The following is a 15,718-nucleotide window of genomic DNA, read 5'->3' on the forward strand; positions in this document are numbered from 1 at the left end:
ATCAGAAACACTCTTCAGGAGTCAGGTGTGGATTTGTCAATGACCACTGTCCGCAGAAGACTTCATGAACAGAATTACAGAGGCTACACTGCAAGATCCAAACCACTGGTTAGCCGCAAAAATAGGATGGTCGGGTTACAGTTTGCCAAGAAGTACTTAAAAGAGCAACCACGGTTCTGGAAAAAGGGTCTTGTGGACAGATGAGACGAAGATTAACTTACATCAGTGTGAGGCAAGAGCAACTTATGGAGGAGAGGAGGAACTGCCCAAGATCCAAAGCATACCACCTCATCTGTGAAACACGGTGGTGGGGGTGTTATGGCCTGGGCATGTATGGCTGCTGAAAGTACTGGCTCACTTATCTTCATTGATGATACAACTGCTGATGGTAGTAGCATAATGAATTCTGAAATGTATAGACACATCCTATCTGCTCAAGTTCAAACCAATGCCTCAAAACTCATTGGCTGGCTGTTCATTCTACAGAAAGACAATGATCCCAAACATACTGCTAAAGCAACAAAGGAGTTTTCCAAAACTAAAAAATGGTCAATTCTTGAGTGGCCAAGTCAATCACATGATCTGAACCCAATTGAGCATGCCTTATATATGCTGAAGAGAAAACTGAAGGGGACTAGCCCCCAAAACAAGCATAAGCTAAAGATGGCTGCAATACAGGCCTGGCAGAGCATCACCAGAGAAGACACCCAGCAACTGGTGATGTCCATGAATCGCAGACTTCAAGAAGTCATTGCATTGCAAAGGATATGCAACAAAATACTAACATGACTACTTTCATTTACATGACATTGCTGTGTCCCAAGCATTATGGTGCCCTGAAATGGGGGGACTATGTATAAACACTGCTGTAATTTCTACATGGTGAAACCAAAATGTATAAAAATGGCCTTTATTAAAATCTGACAATATGCACTTTAACCACATGTGATTTTTTTTCTATTACAAATCACAAATTGTGGAGTACAGCAGCAAATAAATAAATGATGGGTCTTTGTCCCAAACATTATGGAGGGCACTGTACACCAAACCAATTAACCTACAAATCTGTACGTCTTTGGAGTGGGAGGATATCGGAGAAAACCCACGCGGTCACGGGAGACGTACAAACTCCGTACAGACAGCACCCTTAGTCGGGATCGAACCCGTATCTCCAGTGCTGTAAGGCAGCAACTCAACCGCTGTGCCACTGTGGCCATGGCTCTGCTGCCTTACAGCACCAGAGACCCGGGTTCAATCCTGACGGAGTTTGTACGTTGTCCCTGTGACCTGCGTGGGTTTCCACCAGGTGCTCTGGTTTCCTCGCACACTCCAAAGACGTGCAGGTTTGCAGGCTACTTGGCTGGCCAAAATTGTAAATTGTCCCGAGTGTGTGTAGGGTAGTGTTAGTGTGCGGGGATCGCTGATCGGTGCGGACTTGGTGGGCCGAAGAGCCTGTTTCCACGCTGTATCTCTAAACTAAACTAAACTAAACTAAACTAAACTCAAAAAGGAAAAAATATCTGTGTAGAAATGACAATGTGATAGGGAGAAAAAAGGCAGGAAATGCAAGAGTTAATGTTAACCATGCAGTAAAAGATTTGGATGGTGGCCAGGACTGAAGCGAGCGTTCTTGTGCAGGTTGGGTCTGTGGTGCACATGCTTCCTCTCTGAACTGCATGCTCTCTTTAATTCTAGGAACTAGTGCTCTCGCCACTTCTACTAGGAAGTACACGCAAGCTTAATTTCTCTGGGGGCACTTTGTTATCGTTTTGGACTACAAAGAAATCTTGTTCATGTTAAAATGCAGCAATGTTGCTTATCATTTTTGTGATCAGTGAGCACAAATTATACGGGACTTTTTTCCATGTAACACTTGCCTAGGGCTAATTTCAACATCAACTGAAAGCTGTAAACCATAGATATTAATCTTGGAAAACAAACACTAGCAAGTTAAGTCCTGTCGAGTTTATTGTCATATGCACCAGCATGGTGAACACAGGTACACCAAAAATCAGTCTGAAGAAGGGTCCTGACCCGAAATGTTACCTAGTCAAGAGCGTTTAGTCAAGAGTGTCATATGTCCCGAAAAGGAAATAAAATCTTACTTGCAGCTGCACGATAGATACGCCGATCGGCCAAAACATTATAATTATAATTATAATAATAATAATAAACATTTATTTTATATAGCGCTTTTCCAAGTGCTCAAAGACGCTTTACAAAAACAGTCATGACATAAAAACAAACAGACGAACTATCCTGACGGAGAAGCGGCGAACAAATAGCGCCAGCGTCCTCTCACGTCAGGGTCCGGCAGTAGACAATAAAGAACACAAGACACACAATTACAATTTTAACACAAACAGCCATCACAGTGATTGCTCCAGGCACACCCTCACTGTGATGGAAGGCAAAGAAAAGTCATCTCCTCCTCATTCTTCTCCCGTGGTGCCACGAGGAGATCGAGGCTCCCAACTTTTGAAGCCCCCACCGGGCGATGGAAGGTCCCAGGGCCGAGCCGAGCAGGCCGATAAAGGTCCTAAGCCCCCACCGGGCGATGGAAAATGCCGCGGCCAGGCCACGCAGGGCGATGAGGGGCCTGCGAGCGGGTCAATCAAACCGGGCGGTCGAAGCTGCTACGGCTGGAGCTCCCGAAAGCCGGTCGCCAGCCAGGGACCTGCGAACTCCAGATGTTGTGGTCTGTAGGGCCCACGGCCGAAGCCTCCGAGATGGTAAGTCCAGGCCCTGCGACCGGAGTCTTCAAGGTCAATCCCAGCTGGAGGCCGCCGACTCCACGGTGTTAGGCCGTAGCGCGAACGGAGATACGACACGATAAAGGTCGCATCTCCGTTGAGGAGGAGATTGGAAAAAAGGTTTCCCACCACCCCCCACATATACAGAGTTAAAAATAAATCAAAACGTACATTTAAACGATGACAATAGACAAAACAAAAAAAAAAGACAGAGAGACTGCCGGTGAGCCGCAGCTGCAGAACGCAGCCACACCTGATGAGCCAAAACATTATGACCACCTGCCTCATATGCTGTTGGTCCTCCGTGTGCAGCCCCATACGCAGCAGGGTGCGATGCACTGTGTATTGTGATACATTCCTCCCGCGACCACCATTAAAATTCTCTGTGACTTGTGCCACAGTAGACCTGTTAGTTCGGACCAAACGTGATAGCTTTCGTTGCCCTCGTGCATCGATGAGCCTTGTGTGCCCAACACCCTGTCGCCAGTTTGTGATTTGTCCCTCCTCGGACCACTGTCGGTAGGTACTCACCACTGCTGACGGGGAGCACCCCACAAGCCTTGCTGTTTCAGAGATGCTCTGACCCAGTCATCTGGCCATAACAATTTGGCCCTTGTCAAAGTCGCTCAGGTCTTTACTCCTGCCCATTTCTCCTGCATTCAACACATCAACTTCAAGAACTGACTGTTCACTTGCTGCCTAATACATCCCACCCCTTGACAGGTGCCATTGCAACAAGATAATCAATGTTGTTCACTTTGCCTGTCAGTGGTCATAATGCTTTGGCTGATCGGTGCATGTGCTCCAGAGATGCTGCCTGAGTTACTCCAGCACTCTGTGTCATTTTGTGAAAACCAACACCTATGCAGTTTATTGTTTCTACAACAAAAATCTCGTTTGCAGGAACATAGACAAAACACAAAAACATCAATTATTCATAAATTGCACATTGATTCTATAAGACAGGGCAAAGAAAAAAAACAGTGTAAAAGAAAACAAGACATTGGTGCAAAAATACACAATTAGAATACAAGTCCGTGATAGTACAAGGAGTTAGTTGTCTGTAGTTTTCCCTTGCTGAGCTGGGATCAGGCTTGTACAGGTCAGTTCAAGTTCATAAGTCATTGAAGCAGAATTAGGCCATCGGCCCATCAAGTCTACTCCACAATTCAATTATGGCTGATCTATCTTTCCCTCTCAACCCCATTCTGCTGCCTTCGCCCTGTAACCCCTGACACCCTTAAGGGCCTGTCCCACTTAGGCGATTTTAAGGTGACTAGGCTGTTGCCGACAGTTCGCCGGGATGTCGCGGGCATGATCGTGAGGTCTTCAACCGGATTTAAATTTCTCGGCAACAGCTGGCTTGTCGCCAGGTATCGTTGCTTATTGCGGGCGCTGTCGCATGCTGTCCCCAGGTTTGATAGGTTCTCTTAGATGCATTTAGAAGCACGTAATTTTAAATTAAGTAAAGTCATCTGAAGATACCATAAAATACTTGTGTTTAACCAATTTATTTACCGTCAGGACATTTGACAGGTAGATTGGAGGCGACAGTTTGACGGTCAGGATAAGCGTGGGAATTTCGCAATGTTTACGGCCATCAGCGATTACATTTAAAGTAGACTCTCAACCTAGACATGCAACCCAGAAACCAGATATGCATCTCCCGTACATTTTCATAGAATGCCACACTCGCACAAAAATCCATTTAACCACTTTTAAAGTTAAATTTCTTAATACTGCTATTAGTAAACTGGAAGTCAATCCAGTTTATGCCTTGTTACCGTGAAGCTTTGTTTTCAAGTAACCCGGGCAACATGTTATATTTCAAAACTCTCAAGTAATTACCGACTTGTCAGTGATTTCAGGGAGAATTAGGACGCCGGAGAAGCATTGACAGCGTGGGAATTTCGCGATGTTTCCGAAGACGGTGTAATCTCGACCTGACTCGGCATTGTTGTGGTCATTGTCGTAGGGTAAAAGAAAATTTTGGCGATCTGCTACGACTTTGACAGTCGCCGGCAGTCGCCTAAAAAATCGCCTAAGTGGGACAGGCCCTTTACTAATCAAGTATCTGTCGATCTCCACTTTAAAAATATCCGTTGACTTGGCCTCCGCAGTCTTCTTTGGCAATGAATTTCACAGATTCACCACCCTTTAAATTAAAAAAATCCTCCTCCTCTCTAAAGGTACTTCCTTTTATTGTGAGGCAATGGCCTCTGGTCCTAGACTCTTCCACTAGTGGAAACATCCTCTACACATCCACCCTATCCAGGTCTTTCACTAAGCTGTGAATTTTAGAGGTCTGCCTTCATCCTTCTAAATTTCAGCGAGTACAGGCCCAGTGCCATCAAACACTCTTCATATGTTAACCACACATTTCTGAGATCATTCTCGTATCATTCAAGAACACGATAGGATCATGATTAAACAAGATAGGATCATTCAGGAACACAACAGCTGCAGGAAAGTAGCTGTTACTAATCCTGGTGGTGTGGGACTTAAGGCTTCTGTACCTCCTGCCTCACGGAAGCAGTGAGAAGAGGGCACAGCCCGGATGATGGGGATCCTTGATGATAGATGCTGCCTTGTAGAGGCAGCGCCTCATGTGGGTGCCGACAATAATGGGGAGGGCTGTGCCCGTGAGGACTGGGCTGTATCCACCACTCTCTGCACCCTCTTGCGTTCATGTGCATTGGAAATTGTCATACCAGACCGTGATGCAACCAGTGAGGATACTGTATGCAGTCTGAAGAAAGGTCCCCACCCTAAACACCACCCGTCCACGTTCTCCAGAGATGCTGCCTGACCCTGCTGAATTACTCCAGCACTTTGGGTCTTTTTTTTGTGAACCAGCATCTGCAGTGCCTTGCATCTATATTTTATACAGTAGTTTAGGTTTAGCTTAGTTTAGAGATACAGTGTGGAAACAGGCCATCCAGACCACTGAGTCCGCGCCAACCAGCGATTCCCGCACACTAACACTATCCTACTCAACTTGGGACAATTTACCATTTTTACCAAAGTTAATCAGCCTACAAACCTGTACGTCCTTGGAGTGTGGGAGGAAACCTGAGTACCTGGAGAAAACCCTCGCAGGTCACAGGAAGAACGTATAAACTCTGCACAGACAACACCCATAATCAGTCTCAGTAAGGCAACATCTCTTCCGCTGCGCCACCATGCCACCCGATCTTTCCACAGTACATCTGTAGATGATTGTTGGAGCATTAGGTGACATGCCAAATCACTTTAAACTTAAATGAAAGTAGAGGTGCTGACATAACCTCTTCATGATCACATCCAGGCACCTTGACCAGGGCAAGCCATCCAAGATGTTAACGGCCAGCGATTTGGAGCTGCTAACTCTCTCCACTGCCGACCCACCATTAATTTGCTGGAACAAAAAGACACAAAGTGTCTTAAACGTGGATATGTGATGTTTCGGGTCAGGACCTTTCTTCAGACCTAAATTAGTTTGCTAGGATTTTATTTAATAAATTTAACTGGGGTGTCTAAAGTTATCAGAACTTTGATAGAAATTTATAAAGACCTTGTAAAGAAACAATAGATCCCAAAAATAAACACAAAATGCTGGAGTAACTCAGCAGGACAGCAGCAACTCTGGAGAGAAGGAATGGGTGACGTTTCAGGTCGAGACCAGATCCCACTTTATCCTCAAATGCTTTTATTCAAATAAGTGAAAAAGAGACACAAAGCGCTGGAGTAACTCAGCGGGGGGTCTGGCAGCATCCCTGGAGAACATGATTAGGTGACCTTCACAGAGTGCTAGAGTAACACAGCGGGTCAGGCAGCATCCCTGGAGAACATGGATATGTGATGTTTCACAGAGTGCTAGACTAACAGCAGGTCAGGCAGCATCCCTGGAGAACATGGATAGGTGATGTTCCGGGTCAGGACTCTTCTTTGGACTAATTGTCAGGGGGGGAGTGGGGGGAGAAAGCTGGAAGAAAAGAGGGGCAGGACAAAGAATGGCAGGTAGTAGGTGAACACAGACGAGAAGGGTTTTTCAGAGGCATATGGTTGAACAAAGGCCAAAGATGAAAATAAGTCAACTAAGTGCTTTTAAGAGTAGCTGCTGCAAAATGTCGGGATTGCAGTACCTAAACTGCCCACCGCATGACCTTGCAAATGGCAGTGCGAAAATGACCAGTTAACTTTTTTCTAGAAACATATAACTGCAGATGCTGGTTAGTACACAAAAGAACACAATGTGTTGGAGTAACTCAGCAGGTCAGAAATCAAGAGTGTTTAATATTAGTGCAATTAGTGCATTTCACAATTAGAGAATCATTTTTGTGGCTGGCAAATCTCAAAACTCATTTGGAAAAACACAAGTCTGTTCTTTGGTGGTGCTGACTGAAGAAGGGATGATGGACATATATGATATGATATGATATATGACAGGGCAGGGAGAATTCCCTTCATGCTGCGGGATATCTTACACTCGCACGGGCAAGCAGCGAAACTGAAATGCATCTTATGCAACAATCCAAGGGGCTCGCAGAGTGGCATCCAATGTCAGCCAAAAGTACAAACCAAAGTCTATATTCGGAATCAAACCCACTGACTTCTGTTTCAAAGAAGAGAAAGCTACCAACTGAGCCTAGTTGACAAGTCAATACCAGTGGGAGAATCATTTAACTTGGTGGTATCGATTACCATCAAACAAGTTTGTACGTTCTCCCCGTGACCTGCGTGGGTTTTCTCCGAGAACTTCGGTTTCCTCCCACACTCCAAAGACGTGCAGGTATGTAGGTTAATTGGCTGGGTAAATGTAAAAATTGTCCCTAGTGTGTGTAGGATAGTGTTAATGTACGGGGATCGCTGGGCGGCGCGGACTTGGTGGGCCGAAAAGGCCTGTTTCCGCGCTGTATCTGAAATATGAAAATAAATATAAATAAGTCTTGTTTATTTTCGTTGAGAGAAAAAATTATGTAACAATCATGTGGCAGGGGCAGCGTGGTGGCGCAACGGTAGAGTTGCTGCCTCCCTGCGCCAGTTTGTAGGTTAATAGGCTAAGGTAAAAATATATATAAAATGTCCCTAATGTGTAGGATAGTGCTATCTAGTGCTAGACCAGAGGATCGCTGGTCAGCGCAGACTTGAAGGACCGAAGAGCCTGTTTTCCCGCTGATTCTCTAAACTAAACTAAAGTAAAAATCTGGGGCACCCGGAGGAAACGCAGACAGTTTCATGGAGAATATGGAAACTCCACCCAAAGAGAGCCAGAGATGAGAATCAAACCCTGGTGGCTGTCCTGTCAGATACTACACAACCCACAGCACAACTGTGCCGTCCTCTAAATCAGTCTGCTTTGCCCTCATCAAAACTTCCTTTACTCTTTTTGTAGATTTGGACCGCAAAGGGGATTTTAACATTCTTTTTCGTTTTCTTAGAAGGGCACTTCTATTAAAGAGAAGTAGGAAAGAATAAACAGAAGTGCAAAGCAATAGATAATTAGAAGCAGCCCTCATTCAAAGTTAAAATTCTCTGAAGAGCGATGCAAAGGGAAGCAAAGTTTTTGTTGGTGATCAAGTGTCAAATGTATCAAGAAACAGCTGCATCTACATTGCCTCTTGCTGTCATAGTCACTACAGTGCCTGAATATCTTCCAACTCCTTCCACATCGCTGCTTCAGTCAGTCCGAAGTTCATGCTTGTGTTGAATGGGAAATTAGGCCTTGGTTGCCAAAGGCAACACATCCATCATGCAGCGACTTGTCAAGGCAGTGGCTCAAGAGATTTCTCCGCTACATCCGAAATGCAGCTCATCGTTCCACCCACATCAACCTTCAGGTCAATTAGTCGACGATGGTCTGAGAGGGTAGAGCAATCAGTCTGAAGAAGGATCCCAACCCGAAACGTTATGTATACACATTCTCCAGAGATGCTGCATGACCAGCTGAGTTACTCCTGCACTTTTGTAAAGCAGCATCTGCAGTTCTTTGTGTCGCCATAGAACAGCAGAGCACAGGAACAGGCTCTTCGGCCCATGACGTCAAGTCAAGCTAATCTCCAGTGCCTGGACGTGATCCATCCATCTCCATTCCCTGCATTTCATGTGCCCATGTAAAAGCCTCGTAAACACCACTATTATCTCTGCCATCTCCACTACCACCCCAGGCAGCACATTCCAGGCACCCACCACTCTCTGTAAAGAAAACTTGCCCGGTATATTCCTTAAACTTGGAGCGGGTGCAGAAGAGGTTCACCTGGATGTTGCCTGGATTAGAGGGTATTAGCTATTGGAAAAGGTTGGACAAACTTAAATTGTTTTCTCTGGAGCTTCAAAGGCTGAGGGGAGACTTGATAGAAGTATAATATTAAAAATCATGCGAGGAAGTATACAAAATTATGAGAGGAATCACGCCAGCACAACCTTCCTCAGATATGGGGCCAAAACTGCTCACAATACTCCAAATGCGGTCTGACCAGTGCCTTATAAAGCCTCAGCATTGGGTTAATTGGCCTCTGTGACTTGTGGAGGCAAAGGGTGTGAAAGTGGGAGAACTGATCTAGTGTCTGTAGGCCGAAGGGCCTGTTTCCATGCTGTATCTTTCAATCAATTCCATTGATCGTGGTCGGCATAGACATTGTGCGTTGAAGGGCCTATTATTGTGCTGCACTGTTCATTGTCATAGAATCATACATCATGGAAACAGGCCCTTCGGCCTAACTCGTCTATGCCAACCAAGATGTGTCATCTACACCAGTCCCACCTGTTCACGCTTGGCCCATATCCCTCTAAACCTTTCCTATCCAATGTACCTGTCTGTGCCTTTTATAAGCTATGAGCTGCACCCACTGCCCTCATCGGCTGTGCTATGTCCTCAAAAAATTCAATCAAGTCAGCTAGAAAAGGTGTCCCCTTATCAAAGCCATGATGACTACCCTTGAGAAGTCTTTAATTTTTCCCCAATGCAAATGCATTTTACAAATGCATAATTTCCCCATCAGTGATGTTCAATAGATTCCAGCAATTACCTGGCTTTTTCTTGCTGCATTCTTGAATAAAGGTGCCACATTTGCCTCCCACCGGTCATCTGGCCCCTCTTCAAACGGCTGTGGAGGCCAAGTCAATGGATATTTTTAAGGCGGAGATTAACAGGTACTTGATTAGTAAGGGTCTAGGGATTATGGGGGGAAGGCCGGAGAATGGGGTTGAGAGGGAAAGATAGATCAGCCATGAATTGAATGCCAGAGTAGATTTGATGGGCCGAATGGCCTAATTCTGCTCCTCTCACTTATGAACTTACGAAAATGCTGTATTAACTCAGCAGGTCAGGCAGCATCTGTAGAAGGAAAGGACAGGCCGTAAAAATACAAAGTGCTGGAGTAATTCAGCGGGTCAGGGCAAAACACAAAGTGCTGGAGTAACTCAGCAGATCAGGCAGCCTCTGTGGAAGGGCTGGATAGGCCATAAAGAAACAAAGTGCTGGAATAATTCAGCGGGTCAGGGTAAAACAAAGTGCTGGATAATTTGATCTAGAATTGTTTCATCCCCCTCCCTAAATATTCCAACTACAGTGTCCTTCTTCATCGTAAATACAGATAAGGGTTATTTATTTAAGACCTCAGCTTACATATTCTGGCACCTCACACTTTGTCACTTTGCCGACTTCTTCGCATTTTGCACTCCTGTCTCTTAATATAGCTGTAAAATGCTTTGGGACTTTCCCTTTTCATGCCTATACCTGACAGAAACCATGTTTCACATTGAGTCAAGCAAGCAGCATGCATTTGCTCTTTTGCAGATGTGCCGTGACTACTGAAGTGTTTCACTGTACGGGAAACCACCTAGCACCTTATAATGAAGACACAAAAGACTGCAGATGCTGGAATCTAGAGCAGCAAACAATCACCTGGAGAAACTGTGAAAAGTCTGAGCTGCAAATGTAAGGGGAAAGTGTAGGATAGAACTAGTGTACGGGTGATCGCTGGTCGGTACAGACTCGGTGGGTTGAAGGGCCTGTTCCCACATTGTATCTCTAAACAAATAAATACTTTAGTAGTGTAAGGTGCATAGTTAAAAACAAAAGGCGCAAAGTACTGAAGTAACTGAGCGGATCAGGAAGCATCTCTGGGGAACTGAAGAAGGGTCAAACCTCTTCAGACTCAAGAAGGATCACCTATCCATGTTCTCTAGAGATACTGCTTGACTCGCTGAGTTACTTCAGCACATTGTGTCTGAAGAAGAGTGCCGACCCAAAATGTCCACCTATCCGTGTTCTCCAGAGATGCTGCCTGACGCGCTGAGTTACGCCAACAATTTGTGTGTTTTTTTGTAAACCGGCATCTGCGGTTCCTTGTATCTAAGGTTCATGGTAGTCAGGTGCTGGGGTGAGGTTGTGCTTAGGGTCATGCAGGGTAGTTGCAGCCCCCAGTGCTGCTCGACTTGCTGAGTTCCTCCAGCAGACTGATGTCGCAGCGTATTTATAATGCTCGGGCTGAAATCGAGTCGTTGTGAGTGGAATTTTAGCCTGCATCGTAGACGCTGATTTATGTCCAATTAATAAGGAACATTCTTTCAAATGTAGAAAATGACCTCAAGCAAGCCGGAGGGGACATTAAGACTGATGCTAAGTTATTGAGGGGAGTTGATAACTGGAGACTGGAGCATCCTGTTTGTGCATGATTTAAAGATCCCACAGCACTATCCGGATGAAGAGGAAGAGATTTATCCTTGATGTTTTGCCCGATATTTATCATTCACTCGAGATCTCAAGATCAAGACCAAAGCTGTTTTGTGAGAGCTGGCTGTGTAGAACTTCATTGCAGTGGACGTTAGATGCTTTATGTCACAAAAGGCATGAAAGGCACAAGTTCGAACAATCTCTTCATACTGTAATATGCCTGCCTTCATCAGTCGGGGCATTGAGTACAGTATGAAGAAGGGTCTCGACCCAAAACCTCATCGGTCCATGTTCTCCAGAGATGCCACCTGACCAGCTGAGTTACTCCAGTACTTTGTGTCCATTTGTATATTAAGCAGCACATGCAGTTCTTTGTTTCTAGATCAGTAACTTAGTTGTTACAGTGAAAAATCTGAGAAGAAAGTCTTGATGAGGCATCGCCTATTACGGAGCTTGGAACAGACTCAATTATTTAATGGGTTTGCAAGAGAAATAATCTTTGAAGTCTATAATCCATTTGGCGCAGCGACTTTTGTCTGCATCGGTGCAAAACAGGGCGCTGTTGTTTGAGACTGATTTTCTGTTTTTATTTTAATTAGGAGTTAGTTAGCCTGATTCTGTCAGAACTTGCCACAGGTAAAAAGGATCGTTGGCACAGCTTCAATCAGACATCCGGCCCTGTCTTCCTGGAAGTTGGATGTGGGTCGGGTGCCATAATCCTAAGCTTGCTGAATTCCTTCAAGCAGGTGGGTGTTACCAACATCTTTATTTTACAGCACCAGAAACCCCGGGTTCAATCCTAACCTCAGGCATCGTCTCTGTGGAGTTTGCACATTCTCCCTGTGGCCACGTAGGTTTACTCCGAGTGCTCTGGTTTCATCCCATGTCCCATAGACGTGCGGGTTTGTAGGCCAATTGATCTCTGTGAAATTGCCCCTAGTTTGTAGGGGGCAGATGCAAACGTGGGATAATGTAGAACTAGTGTGAACGGGGTATTGATGGATGGTGTGGACTCGGTGGGCTGAAGGGCCTGTTTCCATGCTGTAGATTCAGCGACTTTTACCAGGCAACTGCAGCATCCTATCCCCAACTCGAGAGTGGTCCTGAGTTACCATCTACCTGATTCGAGACTCTCGGACTATCTTTAATCGGACTTTACTGGACTTTACTTTGTTGTTCCCTTTATCCTGTGTCTGTAAACGTTTGAAGGCTTGATTGTAATCGTGTATAGTCTTTCCGCTGACTGGGTAGCAGGCGACTAAAAAGGCTATTCACTGTACCTCAGCACACATGACAATGGTAAACTAAAATTAAATTAAAATTAAAGAACTAGTGGGAATGGGGGATGGATGGCTGGTGTGGACTCGATGGGCTGAAGGGCCTGTTTCCATGCTGTATCTTTCAATCAATGAATCAATTCAATCAATATTAAAATGAAATGTTCTCATTTTTTTCTAAACTGTTTGAAAACAACCATGCCAGTTGTCACCTATCTGATTCTTCCAAAGTAAAATTAAATTATGATTTAAGCTGAAACCTCATGGTGATACTTAGGCAACAAGATATTGTTAACAATGAGTAATGAGCTGGAAGTTATCAAGTCTGGCATGATTGTTAAATCTCCCACTCTCTATACCCTGTGGATTAAAAAGCTATGATTACAAGTGCAGTCAGGGAATGGTATCCCACAGCTAATGGCTCTTCCTGATCCCCCTGAACCATTCTCCCACACACAAGCCAAGTCAAGACGTGATGGAATGCTGCTGTCTGCTTGCCTGGATATGTGTACATCCAACAGTAAACAACTTCATAACATTAAGGCCATAGAAACTCTCTCCTCTCCCAGCACACAGTGAGCACAATATGAACCATTGACAAAACACACTTAAAAGTTCAAACAAGCTGCTCCCATGCCAGGAGTTCTGCCACCGGGGATAAGTGTGTTCATTCTCTCTATCCTGGAATCATAGCGCTTCATTACTGCTGAGTCAAAGTTTGGGTAGACCCAGTCTGAAGAAGGGTCTCGACCCGAAGCGTCACCCATTCCAGAGATGCCGCCTGTCCTGCTGAGTTACTCCAGCCTCTTGTGTCTATCTTCGGTGTAAACCAGCATGTGCAGTTCCTTCCTACACATTTAGTTTAATTTAGAGATCCCAGGCTATGGAGAGAGCCAGAGATAGAATGAGCAAAGGGAGTCTGGAGAAGGGTCCCGATCTGGAACATCGCCTGTCGATGTTCTCCAGAGATGCTGCCTGACCCGCTGCGTTACTCCAGCAACTCAACGACCGAAGGCTCGGCGGTCGGCTGGGGCCATCTGAAGGCTCGACGGGACCGGGAACCTGCCTGAAGGCTCGTCAGACGGCAGGGGCCCATCGAAGACTCAGCGGCACTGGGAACCTGCCTGAAGGCTCGTCAGACCGCAGGGGCCCGCCCGAAGGCTCGGCGGACGGTGGAACCGGGAGTGAGCTTGAGACGTCTTACGAGAGGAGCAAGGGCCAGTAGGAGGGTGAACCGGGTTACTGCCTCCAGCGCCTTGAAGCTGCACCGCCGGGGCACAAAGATTGCTGGGTGAGGAGAGGGACATTGGTTCGCTGCAACTACTCCAGTACATTGTGCAAGCGGGCCGACTGGACTTTGGTCTTTGAAAATGGCGCAAAACAGGGCAGCACCTGCATGTGTAATATCCAAAAAGAATTTCACTGTGCAATTGCATATGTGACAAATAAGGCAGCATACAATACCATACCATGCAGCGTGGAAACAGGCCACTCGGCCTACAGAGTCAACGCCGACCAACGATGCATTACTTCTAAGTCATACATTACTTGTATGTCATCCCAGTTTCGCATTCTGCGTACTAGGGCCAATTTAAAGAAGCCAATTAACCAACGAAACTGCATGTCTTTGGGATGTAGGAGGCAACTGGAGCACCCACAGAAAACTTAAGGGAGAAGTTTGGGAGAAAGTATGAACTCTGTACCAACAGCCCCCTTAGTCAAGATCAAACCCGGGTCCCTGGTGCCACCCACGGACCTCCTTACCCCGTATAGTGAATGCTTTATCACCAGGGTTGTACTAACCCCGGCCACATCACTACCCTCAACATCACCTGCATGGGAATATGAACCAATAATTGTGAAAACTATTTAGAACTAATCCTGTCACATAGCTTAGTCAAGGCAAATGTGGGCCCCTTGAAGACAGAAGCAGGGGAATTTATTATGGTGAACAAGGAAATGGCAGACGAGTTAAACCGGTACTTTAGATCTGTTTTCACTAAGGAAGATACAAACAATCTCCCAGATGTTCTAGTGGCCAGAGATCCTAGGATGACGGAGGAACTGAAGGAAATTCACATTAGGCAGGAAGTGGTGTTGGGTAGACTGATGGGACTGAAGGCTGATAAATCCCCAGGGCCTGATAGTCTGCATCCCAGGGTACTTAAGGAGGTGGTTCTAGAAATTGTGGACGCATTGGTGATCATTTTCCAATGTTCTATAGATTCAGGATCAGTTCCTGTGGATTGGAGGGTAGCTAATGTTATCCCACTTTTTAAGAAAGGAGGGAGAGAGAAAACGGGAAATTATAGACCAGTTAGTCTGACATCAGTGGTGGGGAAGATGCTGGAGTCAATTATAAAAGACGAAATTGCGGAGCATTTGGATAGCAGTAACGGGATCATTCCGAGTCAGCATGGATTTACGAAGGGGAAATCATGCTTGACTAATCTTCTGGGATTTTTTGAGAATGTAACTAGGAAAATTGACAGGGGAGAGCCGGTGGATGTGGTGTACCTTGACTTTGAGAAAGCCTTTGACAAGGTTCCACATAGGAGATTAGTGGGTAAAATTAGAGCACATGGTATTGGGGGTAGGGTACTGACATGGATAGAAAATTGGTTGGCAGACAGAAAGCAAAGAGTGGGGATAAATGGGTCCCTTTCAGAATGGCAGGCAGTGACTAGTGGGGTACCGCAAGGCTCGGTGCTAGGACCGCAGCTATTTACAATATACATTAATGACTTGGATGAAGGGATTAAAAGTACCATTAGCAAATTTGCAGATGATACAAAGCTGGGTGGTAGTGTGAACTGTGAGGAAGATGCTATGAGATTGCAGGGTGACTTGGACAGGTTGTGTGAGTGGGCGGATGCATGGCAGATGCAGTTTAATGTGGATAAGTGTGAGGTTATCCACTTTGGTGGTAAGAATAGGAAGGCAGATTATTATCTGAATGGTGTCAAGTTAGGAAAAGGGGACGTACAACGAGATCTGGGTGTCCTAGTGCATCAGTCACTGAAAGGAAGCAT

General features: G+C 45.6%; 1 protein-coding gene across 2 annotated transcripts in view; it reads left to right on the forward strand.

The window, feature by feature from the left end:
• Nucleotides 1-15,718, forward strand: part of hemk1 (HemK methyltransferase family member 1) — an 82,286-nt gene that overhangs the window by 28,390 nt on the left and 38,178 nt on the right. The window contains exon 5 of one of the 2 annotated variants that reach the window (XM_078413835.1): nt 12,009-12,155. The exons of the other annotated variant lie outside the window; for it this stretch is intronic. Coding sequence (XP_078269961.1) covers nt 12,009-12,155 — 147 coding nt within the window. The remainder of the gene's footprint in view (nt 1-12,008; nt 12,156-15,718) is intronic. 2 annotated transcript variants of the gene reach the window in all.

This window comes from Rhinoraja longicauda, chromosome 17 (assembly GCF_053455715.1).
Source record: "Rhinoraja longicauda isolate Sanriku21f chromosome 17, sRhiLon1.1, whole genome shotgun sequence".
NCBI lineage: Eukaryota > Metazoa > Chordata > Chondrichthyes > Rajiformes > Arhynchobatidae > Rhinoraja > Rhinoraja longicauda.